Source organism: Ambystoma mexicanum, chromosome 7q (genome assembly GCF_040938575.1).
Source record: "Ambystoma mexicanum isolate Mex_15411 chromosome 7q, UKY_AmexF1_1, whole genome shotgun sequence".
Taxonomy (NCBI): Eukaryota; Metazoa; Chordata; class Amphibia; order Caudata; family Ambystomatidae; genus Ambystoma; species Ambystoma mexicanum.
Window position 1 is genome coordinate 912,001,203 of NC_090941.1, and position 27,237 is coordinate 912,028,439.

The window sequence follows — 27,237 nt, forward strand, 5'->3', positions numbered from 1 at the left end:
CGTTGCATGGTGGGTCCTTACACACACGTGTCATTTCAGTGTCCCGTGCTCTTGATTTTACGTATTTCATGAACACTAAATTTACATACGTAATTTGTATTTCTAAGGAGTATTCCAAACACTCATTCACACAATTAATAAATAAAATAATCCAATAATATCTGCAAACTAAGCAACTATGTGTATATGTCATTGAATGACTATGGGATGCCTTTTCAGACGCATGGTCACCCCCCTTGGTTCTCAAAGTCATAATGCAGTATTGTCATACTTATCCTTTAGCTAAATGTATTTTTCAAGTTATTGCTCAGTTATTTCATTTATATAATAAGACAGGGTTTAACAAAGTGTCCAATAGATATTCACTACACCGAGCAGGTCACACAAAACATCTCAATGTTTAGTTGCGATAGTGCTGTTATCTTAGAAGGTCTGCACTGCAATTTGGTGCAGGCCCCAGGTATGATCCTCTGTTTCTTCGAGGGGACCCTGATACAATACTTTGAATGTCTGCCACAGTGTTAGAGGGGTCCAATTCAACAACATAGGATGCTCACAACATTGGTGCATGGTGTATTCACTCACACAAGGAGAACGAATAACAAGACATGTTGGGACATAGTATATATAGTCCCTTCTCCCGATCCCTGGTGGCCATTCTTTTTGTCTTTTTTCTCAGAAACGGTCCCAACGCCATTTCTTGACTTGAGAAAAATTTCCAATTAGTACCCCGGTACGGTGTGCCTGGGTACTAATGGTAATATGACCCGAGTAGTAGGGCAATTACTGGTCCCTTAGTTCCCCCGGGTCTCCGTTAAAGCCCTCGCTTTGCTCGGGCTTCTAACTATGGTAATAGCCCCTCTCCTTGGGTCATATTAAGTAATGCCCAATGCAAAAAAATGGAGACCGAGTAAATAGATATGATGTCACATGATTGAAAGTGCTTTATGCATACAAATACTATTATTGCTCACCTCCACCTTACTCACACGCTATGATATAGAAATTACTCAATATAAATAGAGATGTATACCTTTTTCTTGTGTTTAAATAAAATACAAAGTATTTAAGAAATAACGGGTTGTTATTGAGAGCCAGAGGTTCTACACGATTCTCAATTGGCAATCATGCTAAGGACCTCGATGGTGTGATCCCAAACTGTACAGATTTGATGTCACCCCTTTCCTACTAACATGAAAATCAGTGTTAAACTCGAGAGTAATGCTCATCATAGCACCTTAAATGTCAGTTATTTTAGAGGGCACGGCTGAAAGGTTTACTTGAAACCACATGACACGGTTCTTCACATATCATTTCAATTGCCTTTGGTTGCTCACACCAGAAACAACATTTCTGATTGTTTCCCAACTAAAAGATTGGGCAGTGTTGCACCCAGCTTCAAAATATTGGTGAAACAGTAACCCAAACAACGGAATCCAAGTTAAGTACCAATACCACACAACACTGTCACCATTCTTAGTTTGCCAGCAATCACTACAAATATATCTGAAATAAAAATTATTATTGGCACATGGACTCTTAATGTGTGTACCAAAGTTCGGTCGCTCCGTTTCTTTCTTTTCTCATCATAAAATAGAAATGTGTTGTTACACTGAAAAAGAGTGCCCTAAGCGTATATAAATATATGCCACAGTTCACATGAGAAAGCTGAAAATGATTACACAAATATTAAATTAAAAAGTCAATTAAACTCAATTGTGCTGCCCCTCCCCATATAGTAACTATCCTGTGAGCCATTTACTTGGAAGAGTGAAGTATGAGGAAGTCAGCAAACCCGTGGTGTAACTGTTTAGTCAACTGTCAAAACCCATGCTCAGGGGTTGACATGCATGGTCACTTTGCTGGCTTCTGCTGTTGCTGGTGGTCACCTCCCATAGATTACAGAAGGGTGTCTGTGTGCCCCACTCGCTTGTCTAATTGTCTTTCCTGTGCAAATGTGCTCCATTCCTCTGATGCTGTAGTTCTCTGGCACATCTTTGAGCAAGCAGAGATGGGAGAAATAGGACTGCCTAGTGAAGTGCTGCCGACGGGCAGTTGTATACCCAATCGGGCCCCCGGTCTGCGATGGGGTAGTTTAGCATGCCCTTTTGCTCCCAAAGGGCGGTCATATGCTTCCCGTTAAAGGGAAATGCACCTTTATCCTGTCAGTAATAACATAACTGCTGCCTTAGAGAGGGGGAGTACTGTATACATATCCAGCCTTCTGGGTTACACCCGCTGTAGTGGAGTCTACTGCAGAGCTTTGGCAAAGATGTACTGGAGTATCTGTAAAAGCTCTCCATGCTCAAATTGAGCACTAGTGAGCACTAACAAAACATGCAGTTACCCAGACTGTAATATGGAGACTTCTATTAGCACCCTGAATCAGATCTCTGCAAATCACTGCAATTTAATTCTGAATAATCCCTACATATTCATGTGAGAGAAACATACATTATTGTATAGATCACACAATAGCATTGGCTGTTGCCCTTGGTGCCAGACTTACTTAATATATAGGTCCTTCCTATGATGGTAGAACACCATTGTCTGATATCAAAAATGTGATATCCAATTTAAGCTCTGTGCGTAATACGCTCCATTGCAAAGTCTGAAATGAATGAATAGTCGATATAGAACAACAGTATTGTGACTCCACAACATTCTGCACATCATTAGAGCAGTGCTTTATGTCACGGAACAAATAATGATGGCAATTAAATATATGCCCTTAACATTCAAGTTGCCAATTTTCGGGGATTTAGGAACAATCTGACTGCAACTTCATATTTCGAAAAACTAAAATCAGCACTAAATTCCGAGTGCAAGGGAGAAAATAGAATGTAACATTATACATCTACATGGGATTTCAATATTTCCTTTGATTAATCTAAGTAAATATTTTATGTATCTTAAAGATTCCTGAGGTTGTCGTAAATGGCATGAACTGATATGCTTATTTATGAATTGTGAGTTAAGATGGAGGGAATGGTTAGCACACATATTATTTAACGGTGTGTTTATGCATGTTTCTTTCCCATTGCAGTTATGTCTTGTATTATAAGGAAATGATTTTCATACAGCATCTATGTGAACAACAAAGTGTTTAAATGTGACAATGTGATCCTGCACAATTCACCTCTAAATTAAAGGGATTTAAGCCAGCACTGTCCTTTAAGATGACTTGTTTACCCTTGGAATATTTTATGTATATCTTGTTTGGTTACATTTTGAAAATGTTGATTAGCATTTCAATGAATTGTACATAGATTACATGTCTAAAAGCAAGAACTGTGAACACATGCTCTCCTGGCATCGGAAAACAGACACGATTCGTACAAGAGACATTTTGATTTGCAATGTCATCAACACACCTGCATGCTGACTTGGAAAATAGGTTGCTTTGAACTCCCTCCATGCTGCCAGCTTTACTTTCAGTTCTCTGATTCTGTCCCATGTACGCTTTGCTTCTTGTTTGAAAACGCATGCTTTACGTGCTAATCTGGCATGTCACAAATTGTGTTTTAATTTCCGACTGAATGTAGGCATAAAGACATATTTACTTTCATGACTCTTGATTTCTACATGTTTTTGATTTCTGTTGTTTTTCTTTTACTAATGTTTGATTATGCCTGAAATGTAAAAGTGGAATGGAACTTCATTGGCACAAGGAGCCCAGTTATTATGTTCTTGTACAGAAATAATACAATTTTCTCCAGATTGGCTGCTAATGCTGAGACTGTACTATTTAGCAAGGTTTCTATTAAAAATGGAGACACCTTGTACAAATGAGTCATTGTATTCAAAATTGGGAAGTAGACCAAACTGTGCTGAATGTCACTTGGTTGTGTCATCACAACAGACCAAGAAATGCCCACAATGATATCTTATCTGAGTAAGAGGATGCCCATTTTATATGTACTAATTCTTGTCTGCTTCCGACACTATGCATCTCCAATGGTAAAATTGCTCACATAATCTTCTTTAAAAGTCAGCTAACACTAAAACCAAACCAAGCCACACACTTTGAATTCTATGTTCTCTGAAATTATTTTTTTCTTTTGTATTTACTGTTTATTTTCAAGATTAAAAAATATGTAAATCGTTCACTGTATGAATTTAGACATACAAACATGTATCTAATGTAATACCTCATCTACACATATCCAATTTCTTGTACTAAGCATAAAAAGGTTTCTCATCAAACGGGATTACATGTTCATGTACATTCAAGCACCTGTAGGCATACATTTACTTGTGACATCATTTTAAAAGTATATCTTGATTACAAGTGCAAATTCGCAGTCGTTGATTCTTATTTTCCACTTGTAATTTAGATATATTTTGTACATCAAAACGTAATATTAGATTGAAATAATGTCAAATTTAATTTGGCACACAATTTGTGTGATGTAAGCTCCTTTGTGTACTTGTAAACAATTTTGTGATACTTTTTGACTGTTTTGATGATAGTTGGAGAATGGTTGCTTACTCATTAAACATCACTACTCGGTCGTGAACATTCTGATTGGCCCAAGTGCATCTTGGATTGTCTTCCTGGTGTTACTGATTCATTCCAGGTGACCACTGAATATCTTCTAACAGAAATAGGTATAGACCCACTGTCGAAATTAATGAAACATGCTGTAATATAACGTGTGTTATAGTCTCACCCTCAAAATACATTGGCAACTAATTCAGAATCGTTACAAATTGAGCTTATTTTGAATGTTAACATTTTTAACAAAGTATTTAATAGACAGTAAAATGTCTTCTGCCTGAAGTGCAGAAGATATCCGGCAGCCAGTGTTCAATGCATGAGCTTCAAGCATAGGCCCGAATGTATACATTCAAATTATTGCATGTCACCTAGGGGCTCTGTCATCATACAAATGCAAATCACAGGCTAAGGGCTTTAATATGTTTATGGGCCTGCACAAAATCTGGGCATGTCATGAACATGAACACGTCTGTGGACTTAATGCACTTTGGTGTGTGGGTATATATATATATAGTTTCAAAAGAAGCCCAGCGACTTTGTCTATATGGTGATACATAATTTACTTTATTTCATTAAGGATAGAAAGTTAGTGCCCTGGCCTGCCCTACATCCCGTCACTTCATCAGGACTTCATCCAGCAGTTATTAATATGTATATGTCAGTGAACATGATTATATCCATTAGTACTAGCTAACAAAATACATGTTGGTTTACAAACAGCATCCATAGAATGAGTGCAACTGTTTCCCCTCATGGAATGTGCAGCATAGGGTTTTAAACAGTATTATGCTCATCTGGATTAAGTATTTTCTGCGAGGCGGCCAGCTTTCATTGAGCCAATTGATACATTAATATTGAATACATAATCTGTTGGAGGAATTACATAACACATGCTCCTGCACCATTAAAAACAAAGCAAGCATATCATATTAGTATATTGTCTGGTCATACAATAACTGCTGATCAGAACGAAAGCACAACAATATACACAGGGATAGGATCATTTTGGCACAATACAATAAAATGAGTGATAGATTTCCAGTGATAAAAAACACCTCTCTTATTTGCAAAAGTGATATATGTAGAAATAACTGTAAAGAAATGCAATAATATTAAATTGCATGCATGAATGTTCATGTCTTAAGCGGCAAAATAATGAACATATAAGGATCTACCACTGCTGCGAAATATCTGTCATTATAACTCACAGCAGATGCTGGAACTTTAAAAGAATGAAACAATGAACTGATATCATGTGGCATATCTTGAGCTTATTAGTTCAAGAGACTGGTCCAGACTAGAAATGATATGCTGGAAATTGTGTTCTGGGCAGCTAGCGCTCAAAAATGTAACATGCAGTAATAATTCAGATCTGAGACCTCATTGAGGTTTCCAAAACATTTTTGAGCGATGCTTAGTGCCAACTGAAGTTCTCTCCACATTTACCAACTAGTTGTTTTGTCAGCATGAATGTGACAACAATTAGACGTTCCTGTTTTTGCCCCATGCCTTTTTTCCTTCACAGTCATTCAATGACAAGCGTAAAAAGAACTTCATCCTTTCACGAAAATTCCCATTCTACAAGAGCAGGGAGCTGAGCAATCCTGGAGCAAGAGACCCGGAACGTAAGTAGACGCCTGGCGACGGTGCGGCGTGCCGCTCAACGTAGACATGGGTGAGACGCATGAAATGTCTGTGATTTCCCATCCCCGCCCATGCTCCAGCCCATGCACACAGGCAAGCAAATACAGAGCACACACAGGCAGGGGGCGATTTACTGCTGTGACCAGTCTGTGAACGCTGTCTGGATCCCCCCACTGATCTCTTTGATTGGATCCATCCAAGCAGAATGTGCTTGAAAGCAATGCTGGACACAGTGACCTTGTAATTGCTACCACACCAGTGTCCATTGTGACATGGAGTGATTGGAACCTGTACCCCAGGACTCCAATGCTTAATAGACCACTCATGTTTCTTCACACTCAAGGGATGATCAGTCTTTCTAGATTATAAATGTTGCATGCACATTATGATGAATAAACTTGAAATGTTTTTCCATGGTAACAATTGGTTCAGGCATCCCTTATTAACTGCATAACAAATTAGAAAGGCCATGTGCTGTGTCTGCTGTTCCAGAACACTAAACCTGAATGTACAGACGTTTTTTGTCATTTCTACCCTGCCACCATACTAAACAGGTGGGTATGGTTCACACCAACATAGTATCAGTGACTACTGTACCATGCATACTACTTAATACTGTTAATATTGACCCTTTCAAGCATTTTGATGCTTTCCTTTCGACATTAGGATGCATATATGTTACTAACTGCGGCCAAAACTTTAGGTAAAGCTGTGCTTCTTTCTATCTGGGTGTGTGCTTTATAAATCACCTACTTGCATGCAAACCCAGATTAAAATTACTATGATATCAAAAGTTGCTCGAGCCTTAGAAGTGGTGATATTGTTGCTGCTGTTAATAATATCAATTATACTGAAAATGTAAATCAGCAAAACGAATATTCATTCATTATCAGCTTTATTTCGACACATGTCATTAAAGCAACAGTATACAGATCCACAATAAATGGGAAGATAGCACAGTGAGCTAAGCGCTTGCCCCTACTATCTGTGTGTAGCCTGCTGTGGTTCGAATCCTGGCAGGATCAACTCAGCCTTTCATCATTCCGAGGTCGAAAAATTGAGTACCACTCTGTGGGATAATAATGTCTTCTGTTATTTCAATGCTTTCTGAGACCTTTGGTGCATAGCACTATATAAGAAATAAACAATTTTTATTATAAAATACCAATTCATTGGAACAAAATATTAAATAAGAGCTTTCCATAGTTAAATACCATACAATGATGCAACAGACAAAACAAATATTGTTAAGAGACTCCACAAATTGATGATTTACATCTGAAGAAGGGTCCTCCGAGGTCACGAAAATATATGCAAATACCTGTAATATGACTATTTTAATAATGTTAGGCCATGACTGTACTTGCCACAGACTCTGTGAGAAAGGACACTAGCTATGCTAATGAGCTCTACGCTTTGGCTCACGCCTGCAAGTCTGGCTTGTGTGCACACAACTGGCCGTATTAACAGTGTGCCGACCTATAATGCTTTTTTAGGATGTGTGACTTTTTACTTGCTCCTACCTATCAAATGACAGGCAAAACATCTTACTTCACTAAAGTTGTTTCCAGGATTAGAAATCAGAGTCAGCTGCTTTATTTCAACTCTCATTTGAATTTCATTTAAAAACAGTGATCCATTAAATCATTTCTATTTTTGTTATTCATTAAAATAATGTTATTTGTGGTGACTACCCCAGAGATGTGTCCTGGATGCTGGAGCACGACTCATCAAAGAACTCGGCAAACTAGACCACATCAACACGGCCCTCATCGAACTGCACTCCCGGTGCAAGCCCAAATCATCTTCAAATCCTGCTGCATCATCTACACGGCTGTCACACTGAAATCACCAAGCTGCCTCACTGAGAAACTCAGCATCTCAGACTTGAACTTGACTGGTGCATGAAGGAAAAAAAACAAAAACAGGCCTTATCTGTCTATGCCGCAAGACAATGGAACCACCTACCCATAAACATCTGACTCGCCCCCTTGCTTCTACAGTTCAGGAAGGAGCTTTAGACCCTCCTCTTCAAGGAAGAGATCCTCCCAAACACCTAGGTCCATACACAATGTACTCTCCACTGTTCCTGAGTCCATACAGCATCCACTCCCCACCAATCATGGGTGATCTTATCAATATTTCCGCATCGGCAAACATATATTGACCCCCATTGTTTCAATGTAGTTTTACAAAAAAGCAATGCTTGCTCCATTGCCAATGCTTTTGCACATAAGCCAGTTATTGTCTGGGCCTTATACTTTGCAAAGATTTTCCAGTCTTTATTTCTTTCCTTTAAACCCACTGCCTTTGTAGTTGACCCATTCCATTGCCAGTGGCCAAATCCTTCCTTAGCCTTCTTGCTAAATTATTTCTGGACCTTTTCTCCATATCCTTATACAAAGGGACTTTGTCCAATTTTCTCAAATATGCTATAATCCAATTCTCCTAAAAAACATCACTTGCTCTCCTTCAACCCTCCAGTTATCTCTGTATCGCCTGCTTCCTCAATTGTCTAAAGTATTTGAATCCCAGGGGCCAGATTACAGGAACTTTCCACTGGTGCAAGTCCACAGTTGCATGGTATTAGCACAAGGGCAACATTTTCCCTATTTCTGAAAACACTTGTAAATATTAGGAAACCATTGCACCATGACAAGTGCAGTCTTGAATTGTATAAGCACCAAGACAAAAATTACCCTAGTGCAAAAAAGATACATTGGGGCACAGTTTCCCGTAGTGCTAACACCATTGCGTGTTAGCACTAGGGCAAACTTTGCCCTGGTGCTAAATTCAGGGAACATTTATCTTTTTTGCATTGGGTTTTGTGCCCTACTGCTTATAACATGCCAAAATGCACTTGTCATGGTGCAATGGTTTTCTAATCCAATATCCAGAGCCCTGGCTTGCCGCAGCCATTGCACTTATCATGCACTGGGGTCCTTTATAATTGCCAGATTCTTTCTCTCCTCTCAGGGCCCAGAAGCTTAGGTATCTTAGATATGTTGAACCCAAATGTCAGGACCTCTTTTGACCGTGGAACTTAGACTATTAATGCTTCTGTTAGCTTCCAGAAGCCTCCTTTTTTTAAGCAATATCTTGGCTCTGTGAAGTTATGCAGTAGTGTGTTCAGTGCGAAGAGCGGATTCATGCTGCAGTTTTACAAAATATACAGGATAACATCAATCCATCCAATTCAACAACGAAAGGTTTGAGCATGGAAAATAAGAGTGCTTAAATGCTGTAATATGGCACAAACCGCTAAATCCAAGTTAGTACCAAGCAAGTATTTTGCACCAACCACAAATGTTGTAATCATTCGTCCCCTGATGTTTTCAGTTTCATTTTGCAGCTTAACGCCTTCCTTCATTTCATCAGGCCCAGATTCAAGAAGATGGGTCAATTTTGTTCACCGTTCAGTGATCTCCCCCCGACAGTACAGGGGCAATCTACAAATGTCATCCAAATCCATGTGAAAAGCAAAACGATGCAACCTTGTGTTCACTTCTCAGCAGGGTAGGTTCTCATCGTTAGCCTACTAATTCCGGATCATCCAAATCCATGTGAAAAGCAACACGATGCAACCTCGTGTTGTGTTCACTTCTCAGCAGGGTAGGTTCTCATCGTTAGCCTACTAATTCTGGATCATCCAAATCCATGTGAAAAGCAAAACGATGCAACCTCGTGTTGTGTTCACTTCTCAGCAGGGTAGGTTCTCATTGTTAGCCTACTAATTCCGGATCATCCAAATCCATGTGAAAAGCAAAACGATGCAACCTCGTGTTGTGTTCACTTCTCAGCAGGGTAGGTTCTCATCGTTAGCCTAATAATTCCGGATCATCCAAATCCATGTGAAAAGCAAAACGATGCAACCTCGTGTTGTGTTCACTTCTCAGCAGGGTAGGTTCTCATCGTTAGCCTACTAATTCCGGATTGTTGAACATGGAATTACATTGAAGAGATCTAGTGCATTGGTTTCCACCAAATATCACATCCCTGGTGGGCCTATTGTTCATGCATTTCAGTACACTGGCTTCCAATTAGGCAATTTGCAGATTGGTGTAACACACAGCAGGGGTGTTGTTAGGTCTGGAAAAGATCAGGGGCTAAGCGAATGTCGGGATTGGTGGGACTCAGGGCTAGCTATAGCCTTTTGGTTGTAGCCCCTGAGGTTCTATCCGGGGCTACAACTAAAAGACTCGGGGCTATAACCCCCTAAACTCCCCCAGCAACGCCTCTGCACACAGCTAACTATTGCTGTCATGAGTAAAGGCAAAATGCCATTATGTTTCTTTCAGCAGGTTTATAGTCAGAATGTCGACAAAAAAATGTCGACAGACAAAAATGTCGAAAAAATAATGTCGAAAATAATAATGTCGACATTCTATACTTTTAATGTAAAAAGTCATAATGTCGAAAAAAAAATGTCGACATTTTTTTTTGTTGACATTATGACTATAAACCCTTAAAACTATCAACACCTCACCCAACACCCCCCTGCCACCCCCCCCCCACACCCCCCAACCACCCTTTCACCCCTCATACTCAACACATACCAATTATTTATTTATTTATTTATTTATTTATTTATTTATTCAATAATTAAATAAATAAAAATTGTATTTACTATGGGGGGGTCCCCCCCCCAACCCCCCCTCACCCAACACCCCCCTGCCGCCCCCCCACACCCCCCCAACCACCCTTTCACCCCTCATACTCAACACATACCAATTATTTATTTATTTATTTATTTATTTATTCAATAATTAAATAAATAAAAATTGTATTTACTATGGGGGGGTCCCCCCCCCAACCCCCCCTCACCCAACACCCCCCTGCCACCCCCCCCCCACACCCCCCAACCACCCTTTCACCCCTCATACTCAACACATACCAATTATTTATTTATTTATTTATTTATTTATTTATTCAATAATTAAATAAATAAAAATTGTATTTACTATGGGGGGGTCCCCCCCCCAACCCCCCCTCACCCAACACCCCCCTGCCACACCCCCCAACCACCCTTTCACCCCTCATACTCAACACATACCAATTATTTATTTATTTATTTATTTATGTATTTATTCAATAATTAAATAAATAAAAATTGTATTTACTATGGGGGGGTCGGTTTATAGTCATAATGTCGACAAAAAAATGTCGACAGACAAAAATGTCGAAAAAATAATGTCGAAAATAATAATGTCGACATTCTATACTTTTAATGTAAAAAGTCATAATGTCGAAAAAAAAATGTCGACATTTTTTTTTGTTGACATTATGACTATAAACCCTTAAAACTATCAACACCTCACCCAACACCCCCCTGCCACCCCCCCCCCCACACCCCCCAACCACCCTTTCACCCCTCATACTCAACACATACCAATTATTTATTTATTTATTTATTTATTTATTTATTCAATAATTAAATAAATAAAAATTGTATTTACTATGGGGGGGTCCCCCCCCCAACCCCCCCTCACCCAACACCCCCCTGCCGCCCCCCCACACCCCCCCAACCACCCTTTCACCCCTCATACTCAACACATACCAATTATTTATTTATTTATTTATTTATTTATTCAATAATTAAATAAATAAAAATTGTATTTACTATGGGGGGTCCCCCCCCAACCCCCCCTCACCCAACACCCCCCTGCCACCCCCCCACACCCCCCAACCACCCTTTCACCCCTCATACTCAACACATACCAATTATTTATTTATTTATTTATTTATTTATTCAATAATTAAATAAATAAAAATTGTATTTACTATGGGGGGGTCCCCCCCCAACCCCCCCTCACCCAACACCCCCCTGCCACCCCCCCTCCACACCCCCCAACCACCCTTTCACCCCTCATACTCAACACATACCAATTATTTATTTATTTATTTATTTATTTATTCAATAATTAAATAAATAAAAATTGTATTTACTATGGGGGGGTCGGTTTATAGTCATAATGTCGACAAAAAAATGTCGACAGACAAAAATGTCGAAAAAATAATGTCGAAAATAATAATGTCGACATTCTATACTTTTAATGTAAAAAGTCATAATGTCGAAAAAAAAATGTCGACATTTTTTTTTGTTGACATTATGACTATAAACCCTTAAAACTATCAACACCTCACCCAACACCCCCCTGCCACCCCCCCCCACACCCCCCAACCACCCTTTCACCCCTCATACTCAACACATACCAATTATTTATTTATTTATTTATTTATTTATTTATTCAATAATTAAATAAATAAAAATTGTATTTACTATGGGGGGGTCCCCCCCAACCCCCCCTCACCCAACACCCCCCTGCCGCCCCCCCACACCCCCCCAACCACCCTTTCACCCCTCATACTCAACACATACCAATTATTTATTTATTTATTTATTTATTTATTTATTCAATAATTAAATAAATAAAAATTGTATTTACTATGGGGGGGTCCCCCCCCAACCCCCCCTCACCCAACACCCCCCTGCCACCCCCCCCCCACACCCCCCAACCACCCTTTCACCCCTCATACTCAACACATACCAATTATTTATTTATTTATTTATTTATTTATTTATTCAATAATTAAATAAATAAAAATTGTATTTACTATGGGGGGGTCCCCCCCCCAACCCCCCCTCACCCAACACCCCCCTGCCACCCCCCCTCCACACCCCCCAACCACCCTTTCACCCCTCATACTCAGCACATACCAATTATTTATTTATTTATTTATTTATTTATTTATTCAATAATTAAATAAATAAAAATTGTATTTACTATGGGGGGGTCCCCCCCCCAACCCCCCCTCACCCAACACCCCCCTGCCACCCCCCCACGCCCCCCCAACCACCCCTCATACTCAACACATCATATATATATTTATTTATTTATTTATGCATACAATAAATTAATGTCGAAAAAATATCGAATAATGTCGACATTTTTGTTTGTCGACATTATTGTTTTTCGACATTAATTTGTCGACATTTTGACTGTCGACATTATTGATGTCGACATTATGACTGCACACCGGGGGGGTCCCCCCCCCAACCCCCCCTCACCCAACACCCCCCTGCCACCCCCCCACACCCCCCCAACCACCCCTCATACTCAACACATCATATATATATTTATTTATTTATTTATGCATACACTAAATTAATGTCGAAAAAATATCGAATAATGTCGACATTTTTGTTTGTCGACATTATTGTTTTTCGACATTAATTTGTCGACATTTTGACTGTCGACATTATTGATGTCGACATTATGACTGCACACCCTTTCAGCACTATGGAAACTCACTGAATGATTACATTCCTTGCTTCTTAAAGAGGCTCCCATTTAGAGTGTATTAATCCTCGTATTAGCATCACTGACCTAAAAACATTTGACCTAAAACATTTGATGGTATTTTTGAGTCAAATCTAATTAAATATATATATATGGGGGCGGGTAAGGCTATAGATTAGGTTGAGGGGAAGTGGGCAGTTTGCAGGGATGTCACCCCTGCATTTTAGACTTAAAATAAGGTCAACTAAATTTGATCAAATGTGATTAGGTCAAATGGTTTAGGTCAAATAGACCCAAACCATTAATCCCATGTGGGCATTCATGCACTTTCCAAAGAAGTCAATGGAAGCCCCTTTATATGCTAGAGGAGTACCTAATGGATAATTAAGTCATCAGGGGAATTTTGACACCCTTAAACATAATGTAATAATATTTATTAAAGGCACTTAAATGGTCCGGTTTTGCCCTCACTCACTGAAGTCTCAAGGAAGCATGGCAACTGCACCATTTGTGTAGATTTCCATTTGAGTGTGTTTACAATTGTGGAAACGTGCCCGCAATCGAGTCTCAGGTCACGTCTCATCTGCGCTGTGAAATACACAGTACTGGAAGCATTATAGCAGCTCTCCTTGGGTTACATCATTTACTTCACGCGTGTTCTAGCATGTTGCTGTCCCGGAATGTCAGGGTGTTAGAGTGAATATGTTCCATGCAGCACCAGTTCCAGATCGTTACTATATCTGATATGTTGTAAGTCACTGTTATAATTCAATAAATTCTCTAATGGTTACAGATTGTCAAAAATCCATCTGAGCAATTACAATTATATACAGCCACATTGTGTGTCATCCTGTAAAAGAATTATTACTATATGTAGGTATTCAAATTATGCACACATAAAGTATATGCCTCCATGTCAATTAGGCTTCATTAAATGTGAATTGGGAATTTGGATTTGGAATGATTCCCTTGGCAAGAAAAAAGGTCACTGTGTCCTGTGAAAATTTGTCCCAAAAGTTTGATCACGATGACCTTGTGTATCAAAGGAGAAGGTGGATCCAGACCGCTCAGCTGACCTGGTCCGTCAGGGTAGTCAGATCCATTTTAAAGTCCACTGACGTCTTCCTTCCTCTTCTGCGCCTGTTCTTCCTCTCTCATTGCTTTCTCTCTGGGGGCTGCCGGCCATGCAGGACATCCAGGGATTAGGTGACGACGGTTATGGAACGAAGACCCTGAGTAAGTTCCCTGGAATGGTCAAGTGACTTCTCCCATTTCTACCTGTTTTTCTTCATTTAAATGTTCCATTGATTTGTTTTTTTATTTTTTGAGGGGACTTTCCTTCTCAGCATGCACAGACAAGAGCTTGGTTGCAAGATTATGAATGTACTAAAAACTGTATTTACGTTTTGATAATTCTGCTATGCATGAAAAATTGAAGCTTAATTAACAAGGCTGTGTTATGTTGGTGGTGATAACTCCTCCGGCTTGATGCTTTACATTCTGTTTCAATGTTAGCGTAATGACTCGCTGATGACTTATTCCATTGCCTAGAAGGGTTCTTCAGGCATCTCTCTTCATTGAACTAAAATAACAATGCACGCCTCTCATGCTCACAGGTCACTATGAAGTAGTGTTTTCCTGTACACATAGCAATCTTCCTCAGAGCTCAAGAGATGCTGGTAGGTTTTCAATGGATTGAATCGCGATGTAGTGGTTCCAGAAATAAGAACATCTTTCCTCCAGGACATTAATCTTTCCTTCTCATACAGGTAGCAGTCTAAAGTTAACAGCAGTCTTGTTTATGATTTCACTGTATCTCAGTTTATATTACAACAATATTGTGGAATACCTAAAACTCAGGTTCAATGTATTCAGGAAAGCAAATGCTCTAAAGGCAAATGTAGGAAATACCCTGTGCTAAATGTATTGCAGTTTGTACAATCCGATGTTTCTGAAGTATGGCTGCACTGTACTAATTGCAAAGTCAATGTATCAACATGCCATTTGACCTTCATTTTAAAATCTTAAACAAAATTCACGTTGTGATAATATACTGAGTAGTACAATGCATTAGCTTTTGAAGACCCTTAGACCTCTTAATCAAATGCTGGTCTCCGAGCTAATGAGTATCAAAGAAAGCCACAGTGGGTAATTCTCCTCATAGAAATGGAAAAAAGACTTGTCACAGTAAACTTCCTTAGGTAAAGCAATCAACGCTCCATTGCTTCCAGAAGGTAGGTCTGCTCTCTAAAAAGACGCACATGATAATGAATAGTAAAGGTGTAAGAGTATGCATGGAATACAGGTCTGGGAGGTCTATGGTAGCAACAGGAGCATAACAGAAATGCTCTGAAATGGATACTTTGTTACATTGAATAGTGCCTCATTGGAGTGCTTGCAGTCATATTAATGGAGACTCTTAGTCAGGCTCCTATTTTCATTGGCTCACGATAAACCCTAAAGTGAGTATTGCGTTAAAAAAAGGATGAAATAAAACCGTTATCAGTTGCAGCATTCAACAAAGATACTGTCGAGGACGTTGCTTCTCTAACAAGCGCACATGTCTATTTCTGCACATGCACCTTTCTATGGATGTGTTAATTCAGATTAAGCAATCCATGCACTTAATGATAATGGGCCTCATTACGAGATAGGTGGTAAGGGATTATCGGCACCGGTAAGGACATCGGTGCCGGTAATCCCTTACCACCCTATTCCGAGGTCCCTTAGTGGGTCCCTTCCTTAATGCCTGGTTTTACCAGGCATTATGGAAGGGACCCGTTAAGGGACTTCAGAGCTAATAACGGTACCGCAAATTGCGGTACCGTTTTAGCTCCATCCCCATTCCCATTGAGCCCTATGGGGGCTCGAATGGGAATGGGGAATGGTTCCCGGAATGGGGACTTACCGGGTCCTCCAAGGTTGGAATGACCCGATAAGTCCCTATTTCGGGAACCCGGACCCGGAATGCGGTAAGGGGGTAGCCATGGTGCTAGTAGCACCATGGCTACCTCCTACCTCGTAATGAAGCCCAATGTCTCAGATCTCTTACGAGATGCTGTTCACGAGTTTTCGAAATTCATCCTGCATCCTTGCTAGAGCCCCGGATGGTCATAAGAAAAAGAGATCTATTCCTGGTTCTCGCAGTGGAGACATCTGAAGTTCTTCCAGTGGAGTAAGCTTCAGCAATCACACTCATGCAAGCTGCCAAGCATACCCGTCCATCGGCAGAAGGCTCCTGTAGTTCTAAGGCTGTATGGTGGGCAGGCATGGGCATAATTTTAGGGGGGGGACAGGGGTGTTTGTTCCCCCAACTTTCATGGCACACCATTTTGTCCCCTTTCATTTGGCTGGGGCACCTTTTCTTCAGATGTCATGTCCCCCCCAACTTTTTCAGCGAAGTTACTCCACTGTGGGCAGGCAGTGCGCAATTGCAAGAGTCACAGGATCAGACTATCTAAAATGCAGCCCCTCTGATTTACAGGGGCGTAGCATGATCGGTCAAACTTCAAAAGAAAGAACGTCTGAATTTAAGACAGACATGATTGTAGCTATATATTGTCTAGAGAACACTGCAGACTGGGGTGACTACAGTAACCTAACATATGTGTTGCCCTTCAAGGGAACTCTGATGAAACTCCGACGTGTGCATCTGGCACACCACGGTCTGTATTGCAGAACGTTTTCATTGGTGCAAGTGCACCTTTGCTCAGTTTTATCGCTATGGCAAACATTGTATTGGTGATAATAAGTATTCGTCATTGCAATGTTTGCACCAGATAAAAGGTGTATGCTCTTTTTCAATGTGGAAGCTGCTTGTTTTCCAACACTTTCCCCACAGTTGTAATCAGGTCATGTGTCCATAGGTCCAGTTTACACAGTCAAAGGAACATTGAACATCAAAGTAGGTGTTAATACTGCCTGCTATGTTTCGTCTCATACTTCCATCCCTCAACCCTGCCTGGGCGTTGAGAATTACCCCATAATGTTCCTGAATTCTACCACAATGTTTTGTCAATTTTTTTTTTCTATACTTCCAATAGTGAAATGGGTCTGGAATGTCCTCATTGGGTGTGGATTTTGTTGGGTTTGCGAATACGGTGGTAACATGATGCCATTATCATGCCATCAAGTGCATTAACAAGTTAACACATGCATTGATCCAATCCCATGCTAAAAGGTGCATTAACATGACTTAATGTTAATGCACTTGTTGCACAGTATACACTGCTTTAGCTCCAGATTGTTTGTGTAAAACACCAAGAGTTCCACTGGCAACCCATCCATTCTTGACGGCTTCCCCAAGTGTAGGCAACCTACAGCGGCAGCCACTTCATCCACTTCTACCAATCACTCCAAACTTTTCACATCTGAACAAAGTCATTTTGTCAGATTCATATTTGAGAAAACATCTATATCCTGCCTCAATAGCTTTAATAACAATAACAACAGATGCAATTATTCCCACGAGAGAGGTAGGAATACCATGTTAGCCAAACACTGCAGTGTGTTCTTTTTCCTCTTCTTTTGCAAGAAGGAACAAAAATGCACAATGTTTTGCAGGGGTGAATGATGCCTTTATTGGCCAATTCTATATATGTGTGTATCAGCTTTCAAGGCCACAAGGGCCTCTACATCGAACAGTAATCAGGAAGATACCTCTGAAATCTAGCAGACAAAAAGCAGAGGTTAACTGTGTCGTGTCTGCAAAATGCTCTTGCTTTTTGGTAGTCTTTAAAGAAAAAAAAATGTGCACGCTTTTCCTCTTTGCATCTCTAAGCTTGAGTAGAATTCTTTGTCTTAGTTATTAATGCACAGATTCTGCTAGTGCAACCTACCTGATTTCATGCCCTGCGGTGTGCAGTCCCAAAGTACAATTCCAGCAATTAAACAGACAGCATTTTTCTCAAAATCAAAGATGTATCTAAAAGAATAAAGTAATTCAACTAAGGTGGTTTCCAGCTTTACACCATGGACATCACCACAATGTTATAGGCTCAATTGCAATTTGTCATTCAAGCTAATTTTACCTGCCTATACGAATCACACCACTGTTTTTACACAAGCAATCGAAGCAACGTCATATAAATATAAAAATATTCTCAAAAGGATATTAGGAACTCTAAACATGTCTAATGCTTCTATCTAAACACCAAATCTATTTCAATGATAACATTTCCGCTTTACGACCAGTTTAGGCATTTGTCGATTAGAACAATTTCCAGTCACTTGCTTTTTAAACATACATTGATCAACACATATACTTTCTCTTGGCTCCCCTGCACAAGTGTGTGATAGTGAATATATAGGGTATGTGCAGCTCATTTAAATGTAGGCAATGGGCAGCTTGCATCTGGCTCCTGCAGGTTTGAATTAGAAATCAATACTTTCAATGACTCCCACACTATTTATTTATTGTGCATTTGTTAGGCAATTATACAACATGTAAATTGTGTTTCAAAGCACCCACAGGGCAACATGGAGGGAACATGGAATAGAAAACAAATGAGTACACTGGACGATCCTGCTAGACCTTGTGAGCATTCAGAGCATGCAAGTGCAGAGAGCAGAGAGGGAAAGAGGGAGGGGGGGGGGGTAAGTGCTGGAGTGCCAGTGCTCGTTAGTGAGTGGCAGGTGTAAGTGCCCCAAGTAGGAAGTGCTAGGGACATTTCTGCTGTAATAAAGAAATGGCTAAGTGGAGGCCTACAGTGGCGATGGCCAGTAAGTGTCAGGCAAGTGTTCTGTGTAGGCAGAGGCTGAAGGGGATTGGGTGTGGGAGGCCAGGGCCCCGTAGGACACATGCAAGCCCTGGTCACCAATCACAGTGACAGTGAGATTAGCAGAGGAGGGAAGGATGGAAGGGGAGGTGAAAAGGAAAGTCTTGAGGAGCTTCCAAAATTTGATGAGGTCCGGCTCAACACAAAGAGGAAAGGGGAGGCTGTTCCATAGGAGGGAGCCAGCTGAAAGAAGAGATCAACACATATGTGTGTGATCATCTCAGAATATGTATTTGCAGCTTTGAATGAACATATGTGTATGACTTTCATGGAACATTAATGTGCTACGTTCAATCTATATGTGTACGTGACATTGAATACAGCTGTGTGTACAGCTTTAAATACACCTATGTGTGTGTATTGCTTTCAACGTATTCTACTTGAGTTTTTCATTAGCCCCACAAGTGTGGCCTGAAGAGGTGATCTTTCCCAGGAAAATGTATAATGTTATGACCCCCCTTCACTTCCACCTTACACAAAGGTCTGCCTGTGCTTTCAAAGATAAGGGACTGCAGATGTTTAACACTATTTTCTAACAATGGGATGCATTCCCGGTGCTACTTTCTGTTTTCACAAACATATAATTCATAGCTAGACTCACCCCGGCATGCAGAACGTTGCATGATATCTCACTAGGTGATAGTGAGTTGACCTCACTATGGCCTGGCAAATATCTGTCAGAGTGGATCAAGGGTTCTATTTAGTTGTGGTATTGAGCTTAAAAAACAGGCTGCATTTAAGTGCACCAAAGTTACATTACATTTTAAATCTCCCCCTTTCAGTACAAAAATACATTAGTTTTAAGAAAATTACCTATTACTTTATATTCAATTCAAAAGGGAAAACACAGGGCATTTTGAATGCATTGTGCCTCTGTTCCTGTTCTCATAATGCATTCTCCTGGACTCACAGGCCTCTATTCTCCCAATATTTACCTTAGACAGTCTACATGGGCAATTTGGGAGTTACATTTTGGGTTTTAATCACTTTTTAAATGTGATGTCTTAATTTGGAGAAACAGCAGGGGAACCAGTCATTCTACAAATACTTCCTCGGCAATCTTTCTTTTCAGCTAGCTGATGCAAAACAATTTCCAGCATGGAGTGGTCATTCTGCTCTCAATGGGCTGGTTTCCAGTCTGCAAATGGTCAGTCATCCAAATGGGCTCTGCTCGGCTCAGCCATCTCTAGTTGTTTCCAAAAATCCTCCTAGCTTCCTCCCAATATTCCATATTAATCCTGATGATCCATGTGTATGCAATTATATATTGTTTGACTCCTTCTCTGCCTTGTGGCTAGGTGTGGTTTCCACATGAATACACAGAAAGGGAGGGAAGGAATCCACTCCTAATATAAAAATAGCTATTTCATTTTTTAAATGTAGCATTGCATGTGAACATGCACAATTAATAAAATATAGATCATAGGAATCTAGCTATCAGTGTGCACAATTGAATATGTGGATCATTGCTTTGTGTCTATTTCAGGCAATATGCATTGTTGGTATTTTTCCTCTGATCGATACATAGAACCCTATGTCAATCTTTAAATGGTTTGGTAGTTTTGTGTTTTGTGTTAATCTGACCTTGCATCACAGATTCTTTTAAAGATGAAATATCTGGGTTTAACAGGTACACATACTTTCCTATCCAGTTTGGAAGTGAAGAAATGTTCCGTTCATCCTTTAGAGGGCACCATTGATGCATCTCCTACGTACTCCTTTTGCAAAATATCAACATCAAAATGTCTTTGGCCTCTCATGAAAATCAGATAAACTACCACGCGGATTTAGTTTATGAGTTTTTTATGAAGCCTATGGTTTGATAAATGTTCACAGGCCTCTTTGAAGTCCTGGGCTCAAGACCATCTCTCACTGTATGGATTTGTATAATCTTTGGAAGCAGCTTACACCTGATAGACACAGCCTTTGTATGGCCTCTTAATTTAGTTATACTCTGCTTTTCTGAGTAGGTGTTTCTGAAATGAGAACTCTCATAGTTTCAAAATGGCCCTTTACTACTTAACAATATACCTAGGTATGTTAATTTCAAATTAAATACAGTGATTCAGAGTGAAGTACATGCATGGCAGAATACAAAGGAACTTTAAATTAAGGGTTGGTTCTACCCTACATTTTACATTCTTTTGGTTAAAATGAAAATAGTATTCTGTGCTACTTGAGTGCAGTTTATATTTTCTGTACTTGGGAACCAGCGCATCAACTCTGGCTGCATTCCGAAAGTCTGTGCCTTGTCTTTTTCAAATGTGGCATAGTTCTAGTTTGGTTCTTAGTCTTGCTTTCAGCACTGACAAGTCAGGCTTTAAATTCAATGCACATTCCTTGGGAATGATTGCACATTTTTACCTTGTTGAAGAAAAATTGGCTTGGGTAAGCACACATCTATTTACAATTCACACTAACACCCTTTATCTTAGCAGTGAACAAGAAGGGCAATTCAACTGCCATTCTTTCTGTGATAGTGAGCAAGAGTCAGACATCTCCAATAAATTACATAATTTGTAACTGGTGCCTGTCTTGCTCTTTCCGGAAAGCCTTTCTCAGTTAACTTTATTTTAGGCGATTATCTGAGCCTTACTTTTTCTTACATTTTCAAGCTAGAATTTTCAACACCTGTCCTCCTCTTCCCTAGTAACATCTGCCTTTCTGATCTCTGCTCTCCTATCTAATAAACTAATAACAGAATCAACTCTTGATTCAGTGACTGGAGGTTACACCTGCCCTCTAAATGGGATGAGACATAATGTTCCAATGTTTTCTTGTTCTGGTGTTTCTAAATTGGCCATAATCCATATATGGCCTTTTGGAGCTAGCAGTCAGATAGCCCTTGTAGACCTGTATTTACACAGCAATCCTAACCACTATCCAAATAAATAGTATAAGGAATATGAGGAGCCATTGCTATTCAAATATTAAATCTGGGTTTTTGTAGGATATTTCACTAAGGGAGGCTGAAATTTAGTTCCAAAGGCATGGTGCCAAAAAGCTGAAGGACCACCCTTAATTAGAATTTTGTTGCATATTAGTACTTCCTGTTGGAGCCCATGAGCTGATCTATTTTTATGTTTGTGTATGTTATTTATTTGAGCATATAGTTATACATTTTTTACACAGATGAAACATTATCTTCATTACATATACAAGAAAGGACAAAAGAAGTCACCAGGATATGCAAACAAAGAACCATTAAAAAACAGAAAGAGAGCAAATTCATACATAAACACACATAAAACTATACTTCACATAAATTCAAATAAATCTACTCCCATCTAATCATAAAAGGGAATAAGAAAAAATACTTAAATGAGAAGAAAACAGAATAGATTGCAGCCTCATCACATATAAAATCAACAAATTAAAACTCAACTAACAATTTTACATCATCCTCAAATTTTCTCAAATGCTTATCCACACATTTATAAACTTGTTTGGGGGCTATGATCAAACTCCTATTCTGTCCTGCCAAGCATCTCAGCCAGAAACATTCACAAGTTATGCAATTAAGGTATCCCACATATTCTGAAAAGTAACATTCATAGACATGGCTCATAGAGGGGCATTTAGTAAGGACATGTCTTGCGGATTCAACTTCGTTTTTTTCACAACAAATTCTAAATGACCTATCTTTCACTGGCATACCAGACCATGCACCTCTAATTTCCAGCACATTTAAACAATGTGATCTAATATTCATGAATATTCGGCGAGTTGTAACTGACGGGATAAGTTTTAAGTAAGGTTAAAGTTCTTTATACCAAAAAAACATCCTGGAAAAGGTATGAAGGGAGGTTGTGCCAGCAACCTTCTCTCGGCTCTTTACCCAGTCAAAATTTTCTGCACTGTTTTTTAATGACTTTAACATGCCACTTTCACCATGCTCCCAGCACGGAGTCCAACCTATTTTTGTGAAGAAAAGCTCATTCATTTCCTTACATTTGTTCATTACAGGACGTATTCCGCTTTCTAGAGCAGATTGCACAACACATAGGAGTAAATTAGGTCCTGCATGAATGACCTTGATATACAACTTGGCTCTATTGAGCTGGATTAGAGTAGATAATGAGATTAATCCCAATTCTCTTCTCACAGCCTCAATAGGCATGTCATTAGTTAGGCCAAGTATTCTTCTCCAGATTACTCCCTCAATTTTATCAGCCCAAGCAGAGCAATCCGCATAAGAAAACTCTAACACATAGAGGAAAGCCGCAGATAATTTCTGCATGTAAATGGGGCGGATTCCATATAGACTGTATCCTGCTGTCTGTTTAGAGAAAAACATAACCTTGCCTAGGTTGGCCAATACCTTGGCTCTCCTATTCTGCTGTAATATCTCATTCACTTTGGCTTTACCAGAGCTAACTTCGTAACCCAGGTATTTATATGAGGATACCCTTTTGATATTACCTATGGAGCAGGATATGGTGGACTTTTTATATTGTTTGCGACCTATAGCCAGATATTGGGTTTTGGCAAGATTTATTTTCAAACCCTTATTGCAGATGGCCTCAGCACTATTCCACTGTAGGTATTGCCAATACCAATCTTAGGGAAGGCATTATGTTTTTCAATAAAAATGTCCCCAAAGTTGGCCATAAAGAAATTGGAGCTAGTGCACATCCCTGCCTTACCCCCATTCTGACAGCTATCTGATCGGTCATAAGACCACAATTGTTGAGCCTAACCCGTGTGTTATTTTCTTCATACATTATCTTGCAAACGTATAGGAGCTGAGCTGCTATCCAAATACATTCAAGTTTTGCCCATAGCTTGTTTCTGTTAAGCATGTCAAATGCTGATGAAAAATCCACGAATAGGATATAAAGTGGTAAACCTTAAGAAACTTTGGCCTGCTCAATAAGGATGTTAACCAAGAGAATGTTATCATTGGTTGCACATCTCTTTCGAAACCCCGATTGTGCTCTATCCAGAATATTATTATGGGATATACAAGCCTTTATTTCATGGAGAATGAAAGTGAAAACTATTTTACTAGACACATTAGTAAGGGCCAACAGAAGATAGTTCTCCGGCAGGTTACACTGGCCTTTTTAAATACTGGGATAGTGATAGAAATTTGCCATGAATTAGGTATAATCCCAGTATCAATTATTTTTCAAAAAATGATTACAAGTATATCTGCCCAGATGTCTATATATTGGTGATGTTTTTCAAGCATAGAAACTATTGCAATTCTGTTACAGGCGCAATGGAAAATGCAGACAATTTGAATGTCAATATGCTCCTATATGGGAATCCAATGTAGAGCTTGCAACACAGGTGCAATATGATTTAGGCATTTGGTTCCAGTAATGGCTTAGAAGCCCATTTATGGTAGTCGCTGCAGCCTTCCCGAAAAATAGCCTGGTAGCCTGTGATAACGTTTCCTAGGTGCCAGAATAGTGATTTAACTACCGCTGTATTCTGGGAACTGTCATTGCTAAGGGACCAATAGACAACTCAAAGTCAAAATATATGGTCAATGTCTTTTATCAGGTACAATAGAAAAAAGGTGACTTCATGTGAGGACACAGGGCAGGACTCTGAAACATTACAGCTTGGTCAGGTGTCCCTGAACTTAGCCCTCAGTCCATCCCTTGCTTCATAGTGCACCACACTTCTTTCTTGGCTTTTAGATGGGTCTTTCTTGGTTCATCTTTGACTCATTGGGATGAAGTGAGGTTCCTCCTGGACTAGTTGGATACCTGGCACCACCATCCTTGGTGCCTTGGCTTGTTTGTACAGGGGTGGAGTGTCAGACCATTTCACGCACATTGTCCCTTTGGTTTATCAGGCTTCACCCCCCCTGACAGAGGTGAGTTGTTCCCAAGCCTTAAGGGTTAATATTAGGCCTTTCCACCTTTGCAGCCCTGGTTCACTTTACTCAGGATAAAGGATTTGGCGTCTTCCCCTCACCTCCCTCTGATCTTTCCCCTCACCTCTTTTTCACTCATCTCTTTCTAGTCCGCCTTTCCTGTTCTCCTCATTTCTTGTTGTCTCCCCCCTCCACCCTCTTGGCTCTCTCTCTCTTCCTTCTTGCCTCCTCGCTGCACCTCCATGGTCTTGCTCTCGCTCCCTCGCTCTTTCTCTCGCCTTTTCTTTTTTGCTCCCTCTTTCTCACATGTTCTCCTCTGTTTCTCCTCTGTTTCTCTTTCTATCACCACCTCCATTCTTATCTTGATTCGTACTCCCTCTTCTCTTTCTTAGGCTTCTCGTCTATATATCCCCTGATCAGTTTTCTCTTTGCCCACCTTCTCTCTTCTTCTTCCCCTCTTTTCAATCTCCAACTCTGTCAGAGACTAGGAAATTGTGTATGTGGATAGGGTATTGATGTATCATTGGATTGTAAATGAAATCAGTTAATTGTGTTTTGGAGAAATCTGAAAAAAATAAAATTGAAATGGGCAGAGTGATTAGTATGAGTGCCAGAAGCCTTGTATGTGGCTTCAAAGTTTTAAGGTCCTGAAAAGATGGACAGGTCCTAGCATATGCATTGTATTAGACCTAGCATTCCCATGCGGATAAAAAAATGTCACTACATTCAATAGTTGTGACTGTTCCAGGCAAAATCCACAGTAACAGCCCCTCCCACCCCCAATGTTTCTTCTAGCTTCTGCTCCTTTTTGGGAATCACCTCCCTCGAATGGAATACTCCACCCTTACCCCCGCACCCGGACATTAAGACTAGCCCCTCAGAGAAATACATTTAGACCAACAACTCTGGCACTACCGACTAGCCAGGGAACGAGCATCTATTGGCCAGCATCTCACTACTGCTTACCAACTGAGTACAGCTGACCCCTTCTATGTCACACGTGTGTGTATAATTAGACATTGGTATGTTGTTGTCATGTTCTGGCATGTCTTATTTATGTCTATTTCCAAGTTAGGTTACTGTCCCCGGTTTATGTCACATTATGGAAACCACTTAATCAACTTGTACACATTCATGAAATCGCTGATCCCTTCCAAAGGGCTGCTACTCTCATCTCTGTGTATTCCTATGGGTGTCATTTCTGTGAAAAATTAACTTCGTAATGTTAAATAAATAAATACATTCAAATGCACTTAAAATACTATCAAGGATAAAGGGACGGCACGCAGTGTTGTTTTAAGAACGTGTGCACAAGTGAACAGCTGTTCTGTGCTGTTACGATTAAACGTAAGCACGTAATCATGCCTTGAAAAATAATACCTTGATGATATGCCAAATAAAGGGACCTGTTGCCGTCAGAAGCATGGAGGTTAATGTGCCCTCTGGTGGTAGCATGCATGCCAGTGAGTAGTTCAGGGGGGTATGAGTGAACAGGTTTGTTGGCATCAGAAAAGCAGAAGCAGCAGTAGTAGGTTGTGCAGTATTTTTTTATTTTCAGACATGGTGCTAGTAAACAAACTGTATGGGGTAATTAGTAGAACACAGCCTGTATAAAGTGCGTATAGATGTGTCACTGCTTTGCTGCGTTAGGACCTTCCGGAAGCCGCAGAGTAATTGGGCAGAGCAGATCTTAGATGCCAGACTCATGAGTGCAGGTGGACGAAAGATCAATTAGCAGAAAAACAGAAATGAGCGGAGGCAGGCGTCATGAAGTCACCAGATCAACAACATGATACGAAGCGCTTTGGTAATGATTGTACACCTGTGGAGCAACATGAATGGATGATATTAGCAACAGTGTGGAATCCTGGAATTCTGGGAGCCAACCAGGATCCAGGGTTCCTGGGACTATGAGGGGAAGTAACTATGGATCCTGGCGGCTCTCAGGATTCCATGAGCCACACAGGCGCAGTGCCTCTCTCCTCTGGCAAACTATGGCTACTCCACTCTCCTGCTTGCTTCTCACACTCCCCTCCTCTCACTGCTCCCCTCCACGTCGCTTCCCTTTCCACTCTTCAACATTGATCAGCCAACGCGTTAAAACGCAGATAGGGGCCCTCATTAAAAGAGGTAAGCGGCACCGATGTGGTAGCTCTAATACTGCATATCTTACCGCATGGGCTC

General features: G+C 40.2%; 1 protein-coding gene across 8 annotated transcripts in view; it reads left to right on the forward strand.

The window, feature by feature from the left end:
• DLG2 (discs large MAGUK scaffold protein 2) overlaps positions 1–27,237 on the forward strand; it is a 5,493,568-nt gene that overhangs the window by 5,188,287 nt on the left and 278,044 nt on the right. For 7 of the 8 annotated variants that reach the window (XM_069639853.1, XM_069639851.1, XM_069639850.1 and 4 more), the window contains one exon: positions 6,027–6,126. In XM_069639853.1, coding sequence (XP_069495954.1) covers positions 6,027–6,126 — 100 coding nt within the window. Of the gene's footprint in view, positions 1–6,026; positions 6,127–14,636; positions 14,683–27,237 lie in introns of all 8 variants that reach the window. The other variant, XM_069639852.1, reaches the window with a different exon arrangement.